Raw genomic sequence first — 16825 nt, 5'->3', positions numbered from 1 at the left:
GGGTTAGTGGATTTTAAAGTCAACCTAGAGTTTAACTAAATGAAGAGGCCCTGGGAAACAAGTTTGTTTAATTACTAGGCCTTTTGGGTGAACTTGAATGGGCAAAGTTCAGATGAATGGGCGTTCTGAGGTCCTGACTTTGGATGCTTTCTTTGCTTGTGATTACAAGGATGAAAATAAACTGGTGAGGGGTGGGATGGGGATGGGAAAATGAGGTACTTGGAACTGAAAGTTCTCACACGTATTGAACACATTTTTTTTTTTTTTAGCTAATCTGGTAGAATCAGCACGTGAATCAAAAGAGGACTTGCACTCAAACACATCTGTCTCAAAGCAAATAAGTTTGTGCACCTCATGCAACCCATGTTGGGACCAACGTCATGTTTTAGGGAAGGGTGCTGTGATCACCAGTTAGCAAGCTAACCAACCTGGTTACGATATAGGATGCCACACCTTCCAAAGGAACCTATCTTCTTGGGAACATGGTGCTCTGAGAACTGTGCTGCAGTATAAAAGGCCGTGTCAGGAGGTATTTCTGAATTAACAGGAGGGTCTAAAATTCTAAGTGAAGACTTCTATTAATAATTTTAGAAGAAAGCATAACACCTTTTAGTGAAGGTGTCATTCAAACCTGAACCTGAATTATTATGATTAGATCTATAATTTAATAGTAAATTGCAGTATTTTTCTTTACTGATATCCACATAATATAAAGTATGGCTTCTATTTTACCTGCTTCTAATAGATCCTTGAGACCTGACAGGAATACATATGATGGGTGAGTAATTATGATTTTTATTTGTTTTGATCAGGTGGATGTTCCTTACATTTTGTATTAAATGCTAAGATGATGCCCCTCTATCACTGTATAAATTTCTTAAGCTTAGTCATAATGTAGATGGAATACAGCTTACAGTACCAATTAAAATGGAACCAATGCACATTTTCTTTCCAATAACAGCATCATTTATTGGTTCTTTATTGCAAGGGGCAGAAAGGAAAGAGTTGGTTCATTTAAGAATGGGGGCAAAAACCAGCTGGGTATGGTGGTGCACTCCTGTAATTCCAGTACTTGGAAGGCTGAGGCAGGAGGATTGCTGTGAGTTTGAGACCAGCCTGGGCTATAGTGAGTTCCAGGTCAGTCTCAACTACATAGTGAGACCCTATCTCAAAAAACAAAAACAAAAACACACACACTCTCTCTCTCTCATTTTTTTTTTGAGGGCCACTAGGGCTTCACCCATACCAGACAAATGCTCCACCACAGAGCTCCACTCCAGACCCTTTCTTTAAATTTGCCAAAGTGCACCTGACACCCTTCCTACTGTGACACACCTGCCTTTTTCCTTCACCCACATCAGCATGTCCTCTTGCCCTGTGTGGGAGAAATGGTCAGTAGTGACGTGAAGCTGGGGGAAGGTTCAGGAATCCACCATGGACTTTATTTTGCTTCAGAGTCTGTGTTGTCCAATACACTATGCACAGTCTAGATGAGGCTCTTTAAACTCATTAAAACAGAAGGAAATGTAACAAAAAAAGAAAAGAAAGAATGGGGGCAAAAGAAGGTACAAAAAAACACACAATAATTTAACTAACCCTCAGGAATGCACAAATTTCCAGTTCAGCTTGAATTCACTATGGAGTTCAGCCTTTAATTACACGACGATGGTCTGTAACTGAGAAATAATTAAAGGACCTCCCAGTGCTTATGAGAGATTTCACTATGTTGCAGCATGTTATAAAGTGATTTCATATGTTTTGTGATGGACTTTGTACTGAATTCACTTCTAAAATACCATGGTTGTTATTCTTCTCAGGGGTAGACATAAATCTGCCAAAGCTGCCTACAAATTTAGCTCCAATTTCTGCCCTGGCTTAACAGAACATAATAGAGTATTAATCTTCATGAGCTTCAAGGAGGTTATGCAAGTTCCTTGTGCTTCACTGAGAGTTGTGTGAAATGTCTTGCCATTTTTGTGTCAGCATTTCAGAAAATGCTCCATTTACCCAAACCAAACAGAGCTCCGCCCACTCCCTTCATTTCTTCAGAGAAGTCAAGGAGAGGAAAAAAAAAAGAAAAAATATGATGAAGGTAATGGAAAATGGAACAATTTCTTCCCAGCCAGCACTTATCTTTGGTGACCAATATTTAACACTGATTATGAGGTATAATTTGTGGGTTGCTAACGCTTTAACCTGTGTGTTAGGGAAAAAAAGAAAATGCAAAGAAAGTTTGGGGATGAAATAGTATATGCAAGTTTATTTAGTAAAAATTATGTATTTTAGAAAGATCAAAGTATTGTAATAGCCACATTCATGGAAAGTTGACTTTATTATTTTTCTTTTTATTGAGTTTATTGGTACAATCTAGGTATACAATACATTTACATTCATTTTTGGGATCCAGTACCTTTACATGATAGGTTTTGATTCTCATTTTTTCCCTTTGTCCCCGCCCTCCCTTCACCCCCCCTCCCCTCCCCATTTGCAAGCACATTATTTCCATTTTTTCATTTTGTCATATTTTTTTCCTCTCCCTTATTACCTTTCCCCCACCCTTCCCACTTTCCCTACGCCTTTAGTCCTTTACTTCCTATTTCACATTATTAGTTATCTCATTAGGATCTTGTGTACTATTATAGTTTTTCACACCAGAGAAACTATTTGGTATTTCAGTTAAAGAAATCTCTATGTGAACATTAAAAATAGAGAATCCTAAAATAAAACTACAAAGGAAAGTAAAAGAGAAAAGGCAATGATGTAAAATTAAAATAATCCTTAATTCATAAGGTGAAAATGGTCCCTGAACATATTTAAATTGCTTCTTGCTCTTGTAGTCTTATATTATTCTTTTTTCCATTATTTAGAGAATAGTTTATTAGTTTCTGTAATAAAACCCACATAGATATGACCTTACATACTTAATACAGTGCATTACCCCTGTACAAATGGAGAAAAAAATTAACATTTCTAGACCAATATGGCTGTTAATTTCTGTACAATGCCAACTCAACACAGTACATTGGGATAACTTTTTCCAAAGTTGACAGCACAGTTAAAGTTTCCAAAAATTCAAATTATATATATGTATATAGCATCAATAGCAGCAACAGCTTTTCCAGGTTCTGCAGTCATCTGAACAAAATTATAGACGTTCAGCACACTCCATTAAAAAAAAAGAAAAAGAAAAAGAAAAGAATAATACCCAGAAAACAGCAAAGTTCTGTTGCTGTTGTGGTACCAGGCACCATTTTTTTTATTAGCATCTTAATCATCATTTGGAAGGAGAACATTCTAGAGTAATATCATTAAATATAGCTCTGATAAAGCATGGTCACTACTAGATATCATAAAGCAGGTACAAGATATTTTACATTCACAGAGGTATGATACAGTACCATCCTACATCTGTAATAATAGAATTAGTTTAGGTTTGAAATTTACTTTGTCTATGAATAAGATTGCTACCCCTGCTTTTTTCTGGGCTCCTGTCATGTGGAGAATTGTTTTCCATCCTTTCACTTTCAGTCTATGGGTTTATTTTTGCACTAGGTGTGTTTCTTGTATACAACATATTGTTGAAATTTGCTTCTTATTTCATTCTGCCATTCTGTTTCTCTTGATTGGTGAGTTGAGGCCATTGACATTGATGGTTATAATGATATGTACTGACTTATTATTGACATGTTATTGGCCTTTTGTTGACTCTTTTTACTTTTTCACCTTCTCCTTTTAGTTTCTTGCCTTGCCTATTTGATTTGCTCTGTTGGGCCTCATAGTGTTGTCACCTTTATTGTCCCTTTCTAGGATCTTGTTTAGAATTGCATGTAGTGCTAGTTTGGTATTCATGTAGTTTCTCAGGTGTTCTTTGCCGTGGAAGTATCTTATTTCCCCATCTATTTTGAAAGAGAGTTTTGCAGGATACATCAGTCTAGGTTGAAGTTTGTTCTCTTTTAGTACTTGAAATATCTCATTCCAGGCTCTCCTTGCCTCAAGGGTTTGTGTTGAAAAGTCTGCTGTGATTCTGATGGGCTTTCCTTTGCATGTGATTTGTTTCTTTTCTCTTACTGCTTGTAGTATTTTGTTCTCCTGTTGGGTTTCTGGGATCTTGATTATTATATGTCTAGGTGTAGATTTTTTTTTATTGTGTCTAGTTGGGGTACTATATGCCTCAGTTATCTGAATGTCAAATTCTTTCCTCTCTGTTTGCTAAGTTTTCTGTCATTAATTCTGTGAACAGCTTTTTTAAGTCACTTGTATTTTCTCCTGCTACTTCATGGATTCCTATCAGTCTTATGTTATTCTTCTTTGTATCATCTAGGAATTGTTGGATCTATTTCTCATGATCCCCTACTGTTTTTAAAAGACCTTTCTTTTCATGGTCACTGACTGCAATCTTATCTTCTATATCTGAAAGCCTATCTTCGCATTCTTTTATTCTGTTGCTGACACTTTCAATGGAGTGTTTAATCTCCTGGATATCTGTTTGAATCTGTTTTATGGATTCCATTTCTTTCCTATGTTGGGCGTTTATTTTTTCCATTTCTTTCTTATGCTGGGCCTTCATGGCTTCTATCGTGGTCCTGAGCTCATCTATTTTTTTGTCAGTTTCTGCTCTAGAGTCTCGAATCATGACTTCCATTTTGCTCACTATCTCTGTGGTTATCTGGGAAATTATTTCCATTTTCAATTTTTCCAGAGCCTGATTCATCTGTTTTGTTACTTTCTGTGCTTTGAGTTCAGGGTGTCCTGGTGCTTCACTATTGGCCTTTTCATACTCATTTGCCCTACTGTTTGACATTGGTGAACTGGAAGTCTGTCTTTGTGTCTTGCTTAAGTGTTTTCTTATTTTTATTTTTGTTTCGGGCTGACCTTGGTTATCATCCAAATCTTCCTAATATAGCTGTGCCCTAGCTTTTGGGTCTTTAATGACCCACAGACATTCTCATCTTCATAACATCAGAGAAAATAGCTCATCAAATCAACCACAATCCTTCATCCCAACTGATACAATCAGCTACACAGTATGACAAGCACAACTTGGAAACTGACCAACTGTGGTAGTTACTGGTCTATCACCCTTAAACCATTTGGATTAAATTGAAATCAAGAAGTAGTCCAAAACATTTCTGCATTGAACAAACTTTTCAATATAGTATATTTACCATTTAGGGTAGGGGCTCAGACAGAGCTAGGATGCAAGACACCTGATCTCAGTTAGCTGATAGCTGAACCCCATGATGCAAACTGACCATGGGCTGCAAGGCCCAGTTTAAGTTCCCCAACCTTCTGAATGGTTGAACTCCACACCATTCTACTACAGGTTTCCCACGCTCTTTCTTTAAAGATGTTTAAAGTTGGGAACTCCTTAAAATACCTTTATGACCACCTCTCCCTCTGCAGAGTGGGTCCAAAGACTGGCACAATCAGGAGGTCTGGGGGGGTAGGGGAGTTGTGGGGGTGCACAGCTACCTTCCTGGTGCTGAAGCGATGGGGGCTCTGGGTGGGGGAGGGCTTGGCTGTCCTTCCCGCGGTGGATCGGGGCCCAGACTACATGGAAGGTTGACTTTAGCATGACTTCCCAACCCACCCTTTCCTTTTTGAATTAAAACCTTTTGTTTAGCTTTAATTGATAAATAATAATTGTGTGCATTTATTGAATAAGATATGGATATGAATAAGATATATATAGATATATATAGATATATCTATATATATCTATATATATATTGCAGAAAAATTCAATCAAGCTAATTACTATATCCATCATATTATCAACTCCCTTTTGTAGTGAGAACACTAAAAACCCATTTTTAAAGCAATTTTGAAGTATACATTACTATTAACTATGGTTATTGTACAGTGCAGTAGATCACTTATTCCTCCAATTTGATAGAGACTTTGTTCCTTTTGATCAGTGTTTTCTCTTTTCCCATTTGCCTCTATGTTTCTATGAAATCGACTTTTTAAAATTGCATATATAAGAGAAATCTTGTGATATTTGTCTTTCTGTGCCTGAATTATTTCACTTAACATAACGTCATCTAGTTCCATTCATTTTGTGACAAATGACAGACTTTTTTTCATTTTTGGAGGCTGAATAGTATTCTGTTTTGTTTATATACTGTGTGTTCTTTATCCATTCATCCACTAAAGGACATTTAGATGGATCCTTTTAACTTTGCTATTTTGAGTAATTTTGAAATCAGTATGGGAGCTGAATCTTTCTTCAATGTATTGATTTCAATTCTTTTGGATGTATGCCTAGAGGCAGAATTTGTGGATCTTACAATCTTACTAATTTTAGCTTTTTTGAAGAGCCTCCATTTCTTTTCCATAGTGGCTGAAGTAATTTATGTCCCCACTAGTGGTATACAAGAGTTCCTTTGTGTCCATATTCTCACCAAAATTTGCTGTTATTTGTCCTTTATTTTCCTTCCCTATACTGGGGTTTGAACCCAGGGCCTTGTGGATGCCAGAAAATATTCTAACACTGAGTTATATCCCCAGACCTTTTTTTTTAACCCCTTCTTTTCTTTTGGTGGTGCTGGAGATCAAACCCAAAGCTTTGTACATGTCAGGCAAGTGCTCTGCTTGCTGCTGAGCTACATTCCCAGCACATTCCCAGCCCTTTCTACTATTTTATTTCAAGGCAGAGTCTTAGTACTTTGTGCAGGCATGCCTTGAAGTTGTCACCCTTTCAAATCAGCCTCCTGGATAGATGAACTTATAGGCATTGCACCACCATTCCAGCTCACTGGTCTTTTTGATGATGGCCATTCTAACAGATATGAAGTGAGAGCTCATTGCGGTTTAAATTTTCATTTTCAAAATGATTAGTGATGTTTAATATTTTAAAATCTACTTTTTGGCTATTTGTATCTCTTTGAGACTGACTGTTCAGAAGACTTTGGTCTATCTTTTAACTGGTTGTTTTCTTGCTATTTAGTTTTTTAGTTCCTCATACATTTTGGATATTACCTTATTGGATTCATAGTTTGCAAATATTTTCTCCCAACCCTTGGGTTATTTCTTCACTCTGTTAACTGTTTTCTATGCTGTGTAGATTGTCTTTGGTGTGATACAATCCCATTTGTCTTTTTTTTAAAATAAATTTTGTCACCTGCTTTTTTTTTTTTTTTGAGTCCTACTTGAAACATCATTACCAAGACCAATGCTGTGTGTGGAGATTTTTCTCTCTTTTTTTAGTAGCTTCACAATTTCTTGTCTTAAATTTCAATCTTTTATCCATTTTGAGTTCTTTTTTTTTTTTTTTTTTTTTTTTTTTTTTTTTTTTTTTTTTTTTTTTGGTACTGGGGAACCAATCTGCTGAGCTAAATCCCTGGCCCTTGAGTTCATTTTTATATAGGGGAGAATTTCATTCTTCTACATGTGAATATCTAGCTTTCCCAACATTATTTATTGAAGAAACTATCCTTTCCCCAGTATCCTTTTGACAACTTCGTTAAATATTAACTATAAATATGAAAGTTTATTTCTGGGCTATCTGTCCCATTTCATTGTTCAGTGTGTCTGTTTTTAACCATACTGTTTAGACTATAATAGCTCTATAATATATTTTGAAATCAAAGATTATGATGCTTCCAGCATTACTACTCAAAGCCATCTGCAATTACATGTAATTCCTATCAAAATCCCAGTATCATTTTTTCACAGAAATAGAATAAACATATCCAAAATTCATATGGAACCAGAAAAGACTCTAAATAGCTAACAAGCCTTTTTTTTCCCCTTTTTTGGTCAATGATAGAGTGATCATCTTAGAAGTACCAATGGGACAAAAAATGTCTGCAGACTTCTTTCCAAATATATTGAAGGAGGAGTCACTAGACATTGGGCAAAAAATCAAGCAAATCTAAAGAATAGCACCAGATGAATTAACAGGAGTATTATGATTAATATAAAAGAGCACCATGAATGACTGTGCTGGTTTAAAATTTTCTTCTTGAAGATAAGAAAAGTGGAGTAAGTCAGTAATTTTTAAAACACCAAGGATCCAGTCTCTTTGACCCACTGAATCAGAAACTAGAGATAGGGCTCAGCTATCAACACTCTTGAGACTCCCTCTGGTGATTCTAATGTGTGACTACTGTTTAGAATCACTAGAGTAGATGACTAGGACTTGTTTATAAGGCAATGATCTGTAGATTCAGTTGGGAGTCCAAAGGAAAATCTCCAGATCATGAAAATAGTTTTGGCAGAATGAAATAGAAAGTGTAATTGAATTTGGAAGAGAAAGTGGATACCAATGTTTTTCAGATTTTAATATGCCTGTGAATTATTATAGTTGGTTAAAATGCAGATTTTGATTCAGCAGGTTTAGAGTGGAGTCTCAGATTTTGCATTTCTCACAAGCTGTCCAGGCTTTGTTGACCCTGCTGCTTCTGTGATCCTACCAGGAGGAACTGTGGGTAAATGTCTTCTTGCTTGAGGAAAGGAGGTGTCCTGGTTTGAGATTTAGGTGCCTGTTCTGAAGTAGTAAAGTGTAGCCACATCATGGAATACTTTATTTTGTAAACAAGGCATGACCCACTAAGAATATTACTTTTCTAATGTTTTAGAGGAGGAATAATAGTATTTTGTTCCACTTCCTGAACAGTTAAATTATGTTAAATAGGATTTGTTAAGTTTAGGGATTAAAGAAAGATATATGAGACAGCTTGCAGGAGGAATCTGCTCTTTCTGGCGAGACAGAAAGTTAACTAAATTACAATGTGTGACACTAACAGAATTAGCAAGACATATGCTTTAGGAGCAGAGTGAGGGCAAAAGGTAACATTGATTGGGGAGAGAAGATGCTTGGAAAGGCTTCATGGAAGAGGTGATATTTAAATCAGACCTTGAAGAATGAAGGAGTGGAATTATGATAAGTAAACTATGAAAAGGAAGCAGGAAGAGTGTTTCAGGAAGAAAGACTTAAAGCAGTTCTCAAATTTGGCTACATATCAGATCATCTGGCAAGACTTTAAAAACACCTTTAGATAATCTAAATTAATTTGAACTTGGTCACCAGTGTTGTTAAAAAATCTTCTTAGTGATTTGAATGCATAATTAAGATGAGAATCACTGAGGATATATAGTCACAAGGCTTGTTAAAATGTTTTAAAATATTTCAAGGGAAATGGGAGCAAAAAAAAAAAAAGTCCTGGATGATTTTTAGGAAAGTTATGCAGACCCACTGTGGTAGGGGGTTTATAAGTTATTATCACTCATAATTAGAGTAGTATATAATTAGTGCTGAAATAACCAAAGGCCATGGAGTATGTGCTTTGTAAATGCAAATTAGATGGAATTAGGGCCTGTTCCATAGCAGTAGCTACTGTCTTCATTCGATAGCTTTTGCAAACAAGAGAGGAAAGATAGGTGGTCCAGGTAGCACTGCCATGACAGGGGTCTGCACTGGGCTGGTGGCCTTAGGTAGAAAGAAGGTGACTGTTTGGATGGTTGTGGGGTTTTCGAAGGCAGTGCAACTCAGAGTATGTCCCACAGCCCAGTGAGGAGCTTGTTAGAAATGACACATACACACCCTGTGCTGAGCCAGGGTTTCTAAAAGAGGACTTGTCTAGATGATTTTTAAGCACAATAAATTTTAAGAAGTGAGGGTCTGTGGAGCTGAAAGAGACTCCAAGAATCAGAGATTATGTACTTACATACACTCAGACACAGACATACACAAAGCCCTACGGAAAGCTGAGAAGTAGGCAAAGAAGTAAGTGAACAGGTAGAGAAATGTCTCCTGAGCAGGACCCTGGATGCACAGGGGCAAAGCCTTGCAGTGGGGAGGCGTGGGGGCTGGCAGCCACAGGCTGAGGCTGGGCGTGGCACCCAGGGTGCCAGGAGTAAACAGGCAGCTGCTGAGCTGCACAGTAAGGAAGGCCAGGCTGACACAAGGACAGCTGTAAAGCCTTCCAGTTATGGTCCCCTTTTTTTGGCAGGCATGTCCTTCCTTTGCCTCTTTTGTACCCTGTCCTGCATTCTTCGCTGGTATCTGGTGCAAAAATGCCACTAGACAGTACAGTTTCTACCCTGAAGGTCCCTTCTCATCTTACTTTCTGTTTTTAAGTTTCACTTTACTTATTGCAACAGTTTTATATTCTTTTGGTTTCATATTTGTTAAGATTATCATTTCACTTTGTCACTCACCATTAAACTCTTTAGCCACACTTCTCCAGGCTGATTTTGAGCATTTCTTTTCTTAGTTCCGAATTTTTGTTTCTTCAGAGCTATTGGCCCATTCATTCTTTCTTTGCCCCATTATGCTAAAATTCAGTCTCTCCATGAGCCTGTTCATCTCTTCCCTTCCACTCCATCATCCTGTTACACTTACTTCTCACTTAAATCTTCTAAAGGGACAAACATCACGTCTAAGTGTTTTGATCAAAACTAAAACTGGCTCATTGCTTGTGCAGGCTAATGCTGTTTCAGAGATCAGTGACTTGATCCTCAGTGAAAGATAGGTTGATGGGTAAAGAGGAGCATTTACTTCACACGGCTGATGAGAGACCCCGTACTTTTACCAGAGCCATGCCTGGAAGTAGGCAAGTCACTTCTGCCCACATTCCCTTGGCCAGAACTCAATCATATCACCTCATCTTACTAAAGGAGAAATGGGAATGTGGTTTAGCAATATTCCCAGGAGGAAAAAGAATTAGATTTTATACATACTTAAATGAAAGAATTTTAGTATTCTTCGCCACACTCTACTATCACTAAAACTATTACTTTGTGGATTCACCATGTTGGGAAGCATAATAATGAGATCTGGCATTAAGTGTTCAGTGTACATCAGGTCATCAGGTATGTTACACATATCCAGTTCAGCACTTAAGACAATAAGCTTACAAAGGAATTGCTTTCACTGTACTCATTACACAGACATGGAAATGAAAGAACGAAGATAACTTATGCGAGGTTGCACAACTAGTAACTTTGTGGCTGAACTGGTACCGGAACCCATACAATCTGACTCCAGATACTGTATATTAAATGACCTTCTGTGCAGAGAAAGAAGACCAAGAGGGGCAAAATGGAACTGAGTAGAGATGACTATTTTATAATACACATGGTGTATATTCAGATTTCTCAACTTCTGTAAGGATTGACTTCTTCATTTGTAAATCAGATTACTAATATTACATAATACATAATATGGTAGTTACGAATGTAAATAAGTTAATGTATTTATTACATTCAAGTTCATGCCTCTGTACAATTTTCATATATAATTTTATTTCTGGCACATAGTAAATATATGGCAAATATCATACATTATTATTGTCATTGTTATACCATATTTGAATACAAAGGAAGGCTTGTGTCAAGTATTTGAGTTAGTGCCAATTATGGCTGTTTCTCTTTTGTGTGCTTTCTCTCCAAACTCCTTTACATCCTCTTTGGTGTGTGTGTGTGTTTTCCAGGAAAAGATTTGTTCATGTTAAAAATCCCTACCTGGATACTATGGATGAAGACATCCTCTATCACTTGGATTTAGGAACAAAAACACATAATCTACCAGCAATGTTTGGGGATGTCAAGGTAAGAATATTTCTAACTGCAGAAAAATGATTGTGTTCCTTTTGCTAATGTTTCTCTTACTTTCCCCAAATAAACTTTACACTCTTGGCTAAAGAAATGTCAGAGGTCCTGATGGGAAGTAGGGCTGTACTAACTCTCGGAAACAACTTGCAAAGTGAACATCATGTACAATTATTTCCACCCTGTCAAGGTATTGGTTCCCAAACTAAAATTAATGCCAGCATAATTATTCGGCTCCACGGGCTCCTGGAGACAAATGCAACTTTATTAACATTACTGCTGGATGCTCAGAATTCATTATGTTTTAACAGATTCGGTTCAGTACTTAATGTCCACATTTACTGCAGCACCTCACTAATTCTCATTTTATTAAGTCATAAAAGAATTCAACAAAACTAACAATACCGTATTAATCTACTTCTTGAAAATAATCATTACACAATAGTTCATATTATTGAGGTGTTTTTTTTTTTACTTCATAAGAAAATTGTTCATATAATATTGCCAGGAAAATTGGATTTCTGTATAATTTATTTTATCTTATACAGTTTAATAATAAAAGCAATTCATATTCATTATTTAAAATTAGGATAATATTAAAAAAACAATGATTGTTTTAAAAACACACCTCATAGTCTCACACCTAAACAGACAAGATCGGCACATTCAGGGTGGTATGGCCATAGACTCACACCTAACCCAACACACCATCAACCCATTTCTCTTTTTTTTTTTTTCTTTTTATTGAGGTTATTGGTGCAATCTAGGTATACAATACAATTACATTCATCATTGGGATTCTGTACCTTTACATAATAGGTCTTGATTCTCATTTTTCCCCTTGTCCCTGCCCTCCCTTCACCCCCCCTCCCCTCCCCATTTACAAACACTTTATTTCCATTTTTTCAATTTCTCATTTTTTTTTCCTCTCCCTTATTACCTCTCCCCCACCCTTCCCACTTTCCTTACACCTTTAGCCCTTTACTTCCTATTTCACATTATTAATTGTCACATTAGGATCCTGTGTACTATTACAGTTTTTCACACCAAAGAAACTATTCGTCAACCCATTTCTTTTATATTAATCCTTTTTAATGGATATATTTAAAATATCGTAAGTGACACATCTCTGTGCTCTGCATTTCTCATTTAATTTTCTGACATTAATATTTTCTCATTTATTGCATTTTCTTTAAAACACATTGTTCACAGAGGTAAAGTGGCTGTGTCATAAATTACAAAGCCTATTATCAAGTTTCATGTTAAATATTTTGCATTATAAACAAGACCTGAGTGGCCATTTTTGTTACTAAGTATTTTGTACATTTAGGTGTGTTTAGGATAATTCATCAAAATGATAAAAGGGAATGAACTCTTTTTTAATTCAATAAGTTTATTGGTATATTTTAGTTATAAATTCCTCATTGGGAATTCGTACCTGTACATAGTGTTTCTTGATTCTTGTTTTTATCCCTTTCCCCTTCCCTCCCTCCCTATTTACAAAAAAACCTTTGTTTCCATGTTTTAAAAGTCCAAAAGGAGGAGGGAAAGGGAGGGGGAGGGAGGGGAAAGGAAAGAAGGGAATGAACTTTTAAGAAAAAAAATTCCAAAAAGGCCTATACATATTTATAGTCCCATCCATGGAGAATTGTGCAGTTTTCAGCTTTTTCTCTGCTCCTTTACTGATTATAAGAATACAAATAGTTTTCATATCTACTATGTCATGAAATTGTCACATTAGCTCTTGGAGTTGGAGTTAGCAAGTCTTGACCTGCTCCATAGAACAATGAACCTGAGTTCAGAAAGGCTAAAGTTGTACTACGGAGGGGCAGAGCTGGGCACAGACCAAGTTCTTCCAAATCCAGTTTCTAGGGTTCTTGCTTATTGTACCAGGTGCCTTTTCTGAGTTACGGTGAGCCCGAATAGTCCATCAATCCAAGGGAAGATGGGAGAAGAGGAAGAGGTTAGGCAGAAGAATAAGAGAAGGAGGGGTGAGGTAAACAAGGGGAGGAAAAGGAAGGAAGAAAAGAAGAAATAGACCTGTGATGCTTGGTTTCAGTAGATGCCGAGTTGTCTCCTCCCTCGCTCCTAGAGTGTGGTGCAAGGTCGTGGGGAGATGTCCCACCAGCAGCGTGATGGGCCCTTTCTCCATCCGTCTCCAGACTACTGCTCCTTGCCTTTGTGTGGCCTCTGTCATCTTCTGCTTCGCCTTTTCTCCCTCCTGCCTTTTCGGATGCTTATGCTCTAGGAATCATTGATCAAGTTGCCTCACAGTGGTTCTCCCAGGACCTTTATCTAGGGATTATTGTGATGAATAAAAGGCTCATCATAATTAAAAAACTAAATTATGAATTAGTTAATAAGTTAAAGAGACTTAGGGCATATTTTTAAGACAGAGAATGATCTATTTTCTTCACGTCTGTCTCTCCTCCACCATTGATGGAGGGCCTTCTGTGTGTCTGACTCTGTATGGTATGTGAAATTGTATCCCATTCAAGTCCCAGTCTGACAGCTGTGTTTGACACAGTTTGAGAGCTGTTGGCTCCCATTTCCAGATGAGGAAACTGGAGTTCAGGCAAATGCATAAAGTACGTAATTATTATTTATCTGTTAATAATAGGCACAACACAGCTGGAAAGTGAATAAGTTGGGACTAAATCTTGAGTTTTTCTGATGAAAAAAAGTGATTTTTCTTCCAGCACTTTGGTACTTTGTTAATTTCTAGGAAGTCAATAGACTTAGTCTAGAGATGAAAATAATGAGACACACACACACACACACACACACACACACACACACACACACTCCCCTCATCTCTGTTACAAGCCCAGGAGTGAGGCTTTCATTCTCTACTTCTGTGCCTGACTTGATTTTCATCTGCACTTATTTCCCACTCAGAAACTTATTTTCATTGTCATAAACTACTGTCCAGCCTTCCAAACTTTCCAGCCATCTGATATGGAACTTCAGTAGATTCACTTTTGCATAAAAGAATGCACTTTTTATAATCTGTTTTCTCCCTCCAAAGAGCAACTCTACTGATTAGATTAGACCATTTTGACTGGAGATAAAAATGTGTTTGTGTGTGTGTGTGTGTGTGTGTGTGTGTAGAGTGAGGAGCAGGTGACATGGTTTCAAATGATCAGAGCTGGCTGTTTAACCTAAGCCAGAATTTTTTAGAGGCAGCAGGTAAAATTTGATTTATTTTCACAGATGCTTTTTCTTGGCCTTGTCTTTCTCCAGGTGCATTCTTATCATTGAATAAGAACATTCTAGGCTCAATTTATTTACTCCCTTAAATCTCAGGACAGCAATCCTGACTAGGGAACATAATGAATTGTACCTGAAAACTCACCCTTGCCTTTACAGTAATGATGACCATTATTATTGACATTGTTTAAAGAAAGGAGAGTTCTGGACATACAAGTTTCAACCTAAAAGACTCTGACAGTCACCCTTATTTTCTTCATGTCCTCACTATATTGCTATCTGTCACTGCAAAATATCACAATCTTAGCACAATGTATATTTACTTCTTGCTCACATTAAGTAGAAAACAAGTAGTCCTAGTTCATGGATGGCTTCCCTCAAACTGGTGGTTCTGGAACCCAGGCTCCTCCCTTCTTGTTGTTTTGTCACCTTCAAGAAGTAGCTTGCAGTTTTTCTGGGTGCCAGTCCCCATCCAGCAGCTGGATCACCAACATACCCCGTAATAAGGGAGATTCCCATGGGCCTGAACTGCAAAAGGCATGCATCACTTCTACTCATATTCTAGTGGCTGGAACTCAACATATGGCCTCATCTAACTGGAAGAGAGCTTGGGAAGTTAAGAATTGCCATGTGCCCAGAAAGAAGAGGAAAACATTTTTGGCAAATAGCTCATTAGTATCTGCCATACTCATGGGAAAGAATCAAACCATTGAAATACAGTGGAGGATCTCTTTCAGGAGTTATTTTTCAAACAACATTCAAATATATCTTCTATAATGTCTTCTATAGGTATCTTAGAAGTCACTAACTGCTGCTCGCTAGTCTTAGAAACTTTAAGTACCATGCAAAGTCTTTACTTTATAAAACTTGGTATATAATGCCTTTTGAAGGTGTTTATACTCCTGTGTCAGCACATCAAATATACCAACTGCATTTATGTATTAGAACAATTAAAAAATGGCAAAGTCAAGCCTGTCAAGATAGTGGGGATATCTGAAGGAGAATTTGTTCTGATAATCATCAGGCAAATTCCATATTTTTTGTAGTGACTTGACTCTCCCTTAAAGCATTTCGAGCTTTGATAAAACCAGGGAGATATTTTTTTTTGAAACATAAATCACAGTAACTGTCACCAAAGGTCAATGTCAGTTGGTGGTCTTTAGCCATGCTTTGCTTCTCATTAAAGCAGCCGGACTGAAAATTGACTAGAGGTGATGTTTAGAAAGTCTGGTGTAGGAGGAAGTCTTTGAGAACTGAGCTGCTTCTGTCTATACATGCCATCTTTATTTCTCCAGAAACATTCAGAAATTCCTGTTGATTACAGCAATATCGACAGTTCAAAGAAGAACTCAAACCACAAGTTATTCTAACATCTGCTTTGGTTTTATGGTCAATCCAAATAGTTATAATTTACATTCACTGGTACCACACGGTGCAGTTATTTTCACTCTACCGTATTTTGTTTAAAAAAATGAAAAGGCCCTCTTACACTTAGATCTTGAGCCAAAACTTAACTATCCATACGAACAGAGAAGCAAAGTCCACAAATAATCAATAATGATTGAAAAACTCATTTTAAATAGAGATCTTATCCTCTTGCTACCCAACCTTTATGGCTGACTTCCATTGCAGTTTGTTACTGGATTAAGTATCCAACAGAGAAACTCCTAAAAAGCCACAGGAAAGACAATAACAAGGGGCAGATGAAGAGCAGAGGGGCTGGATGAAAGGACAATTACATTCCATAATTAAGAATGAGCTTGTGCGGCCCAGGAATTATTGCTAAATGGAAACAGAATGTATCATGTAATCAGACCACCCAATAGTTAACAGTTTATTATTTTTGTGAATGGGGGTGCTCACGCTACAACCCCAGTCAGATACTTCCTCAGATCTTTATCTTTGTGAGGACTTTCTCATCCCTCTTCTGATGCTCTGCCCAATGTGCCCACCTCAGCCAGGAACCACCAACTGCCTTTTCCTTGCTAGAGAACTCAAATCAGCTTCACTTGTACAAACTCTACAATATAGAAACAATGAACAAGCTCAAAAGGAGGGC

The 16825-nt window shown here is 37.2% G+C and overlaps 1 protein-coding gene across 2 annotated transcripts in view; it reads left to right on the top strand.

Moving 5' to 3' along the window:
- The first annotated feature begins 527 nt into the window (after nt 1–527).
- Upp2 (uridine phosphorylase 2) overlaps nt 528–16825 on the top strand; it is a 35381-nt gene continuing 19083 nt past the window's right edge. For both annotated transcript variants that reach the window (XM_010606783.2, XM_010606784.3), the window contains exons 1-2: nt 528–778; nt 11439–11556. In XM_010606783.2, coding sequence (XP_010605085.1) covers nt 717–778; nt 11439–11556 — 180 coding nt within the window. In that variant the 5' untranslated portion in view covers nt 528–716. The remainder of the gene's footprint in view (nt 779–11438; nt 11557–16825) is intronic.

The sequence above is a fragment of the Fukomys damarensis genome, unplaced genomic scaffold (genome assembly GCF_012274545.1).
Source record: "Fukomys damarensis isolate Sample0158 unplaced genomic scaffold, DMR_v1.0_HiC HiC_scaffold_26, whole genome shotgun sequence".
Lineage (NCBI taxonomy): Eukaryota > Metazoa > Chordata > Mammalia > Rodentia > Bathyergidae > Fukomys > Fukomys damarensis.
This window is presented reverse-complemented; position numbering and strand designations above follow the sequence as displayed.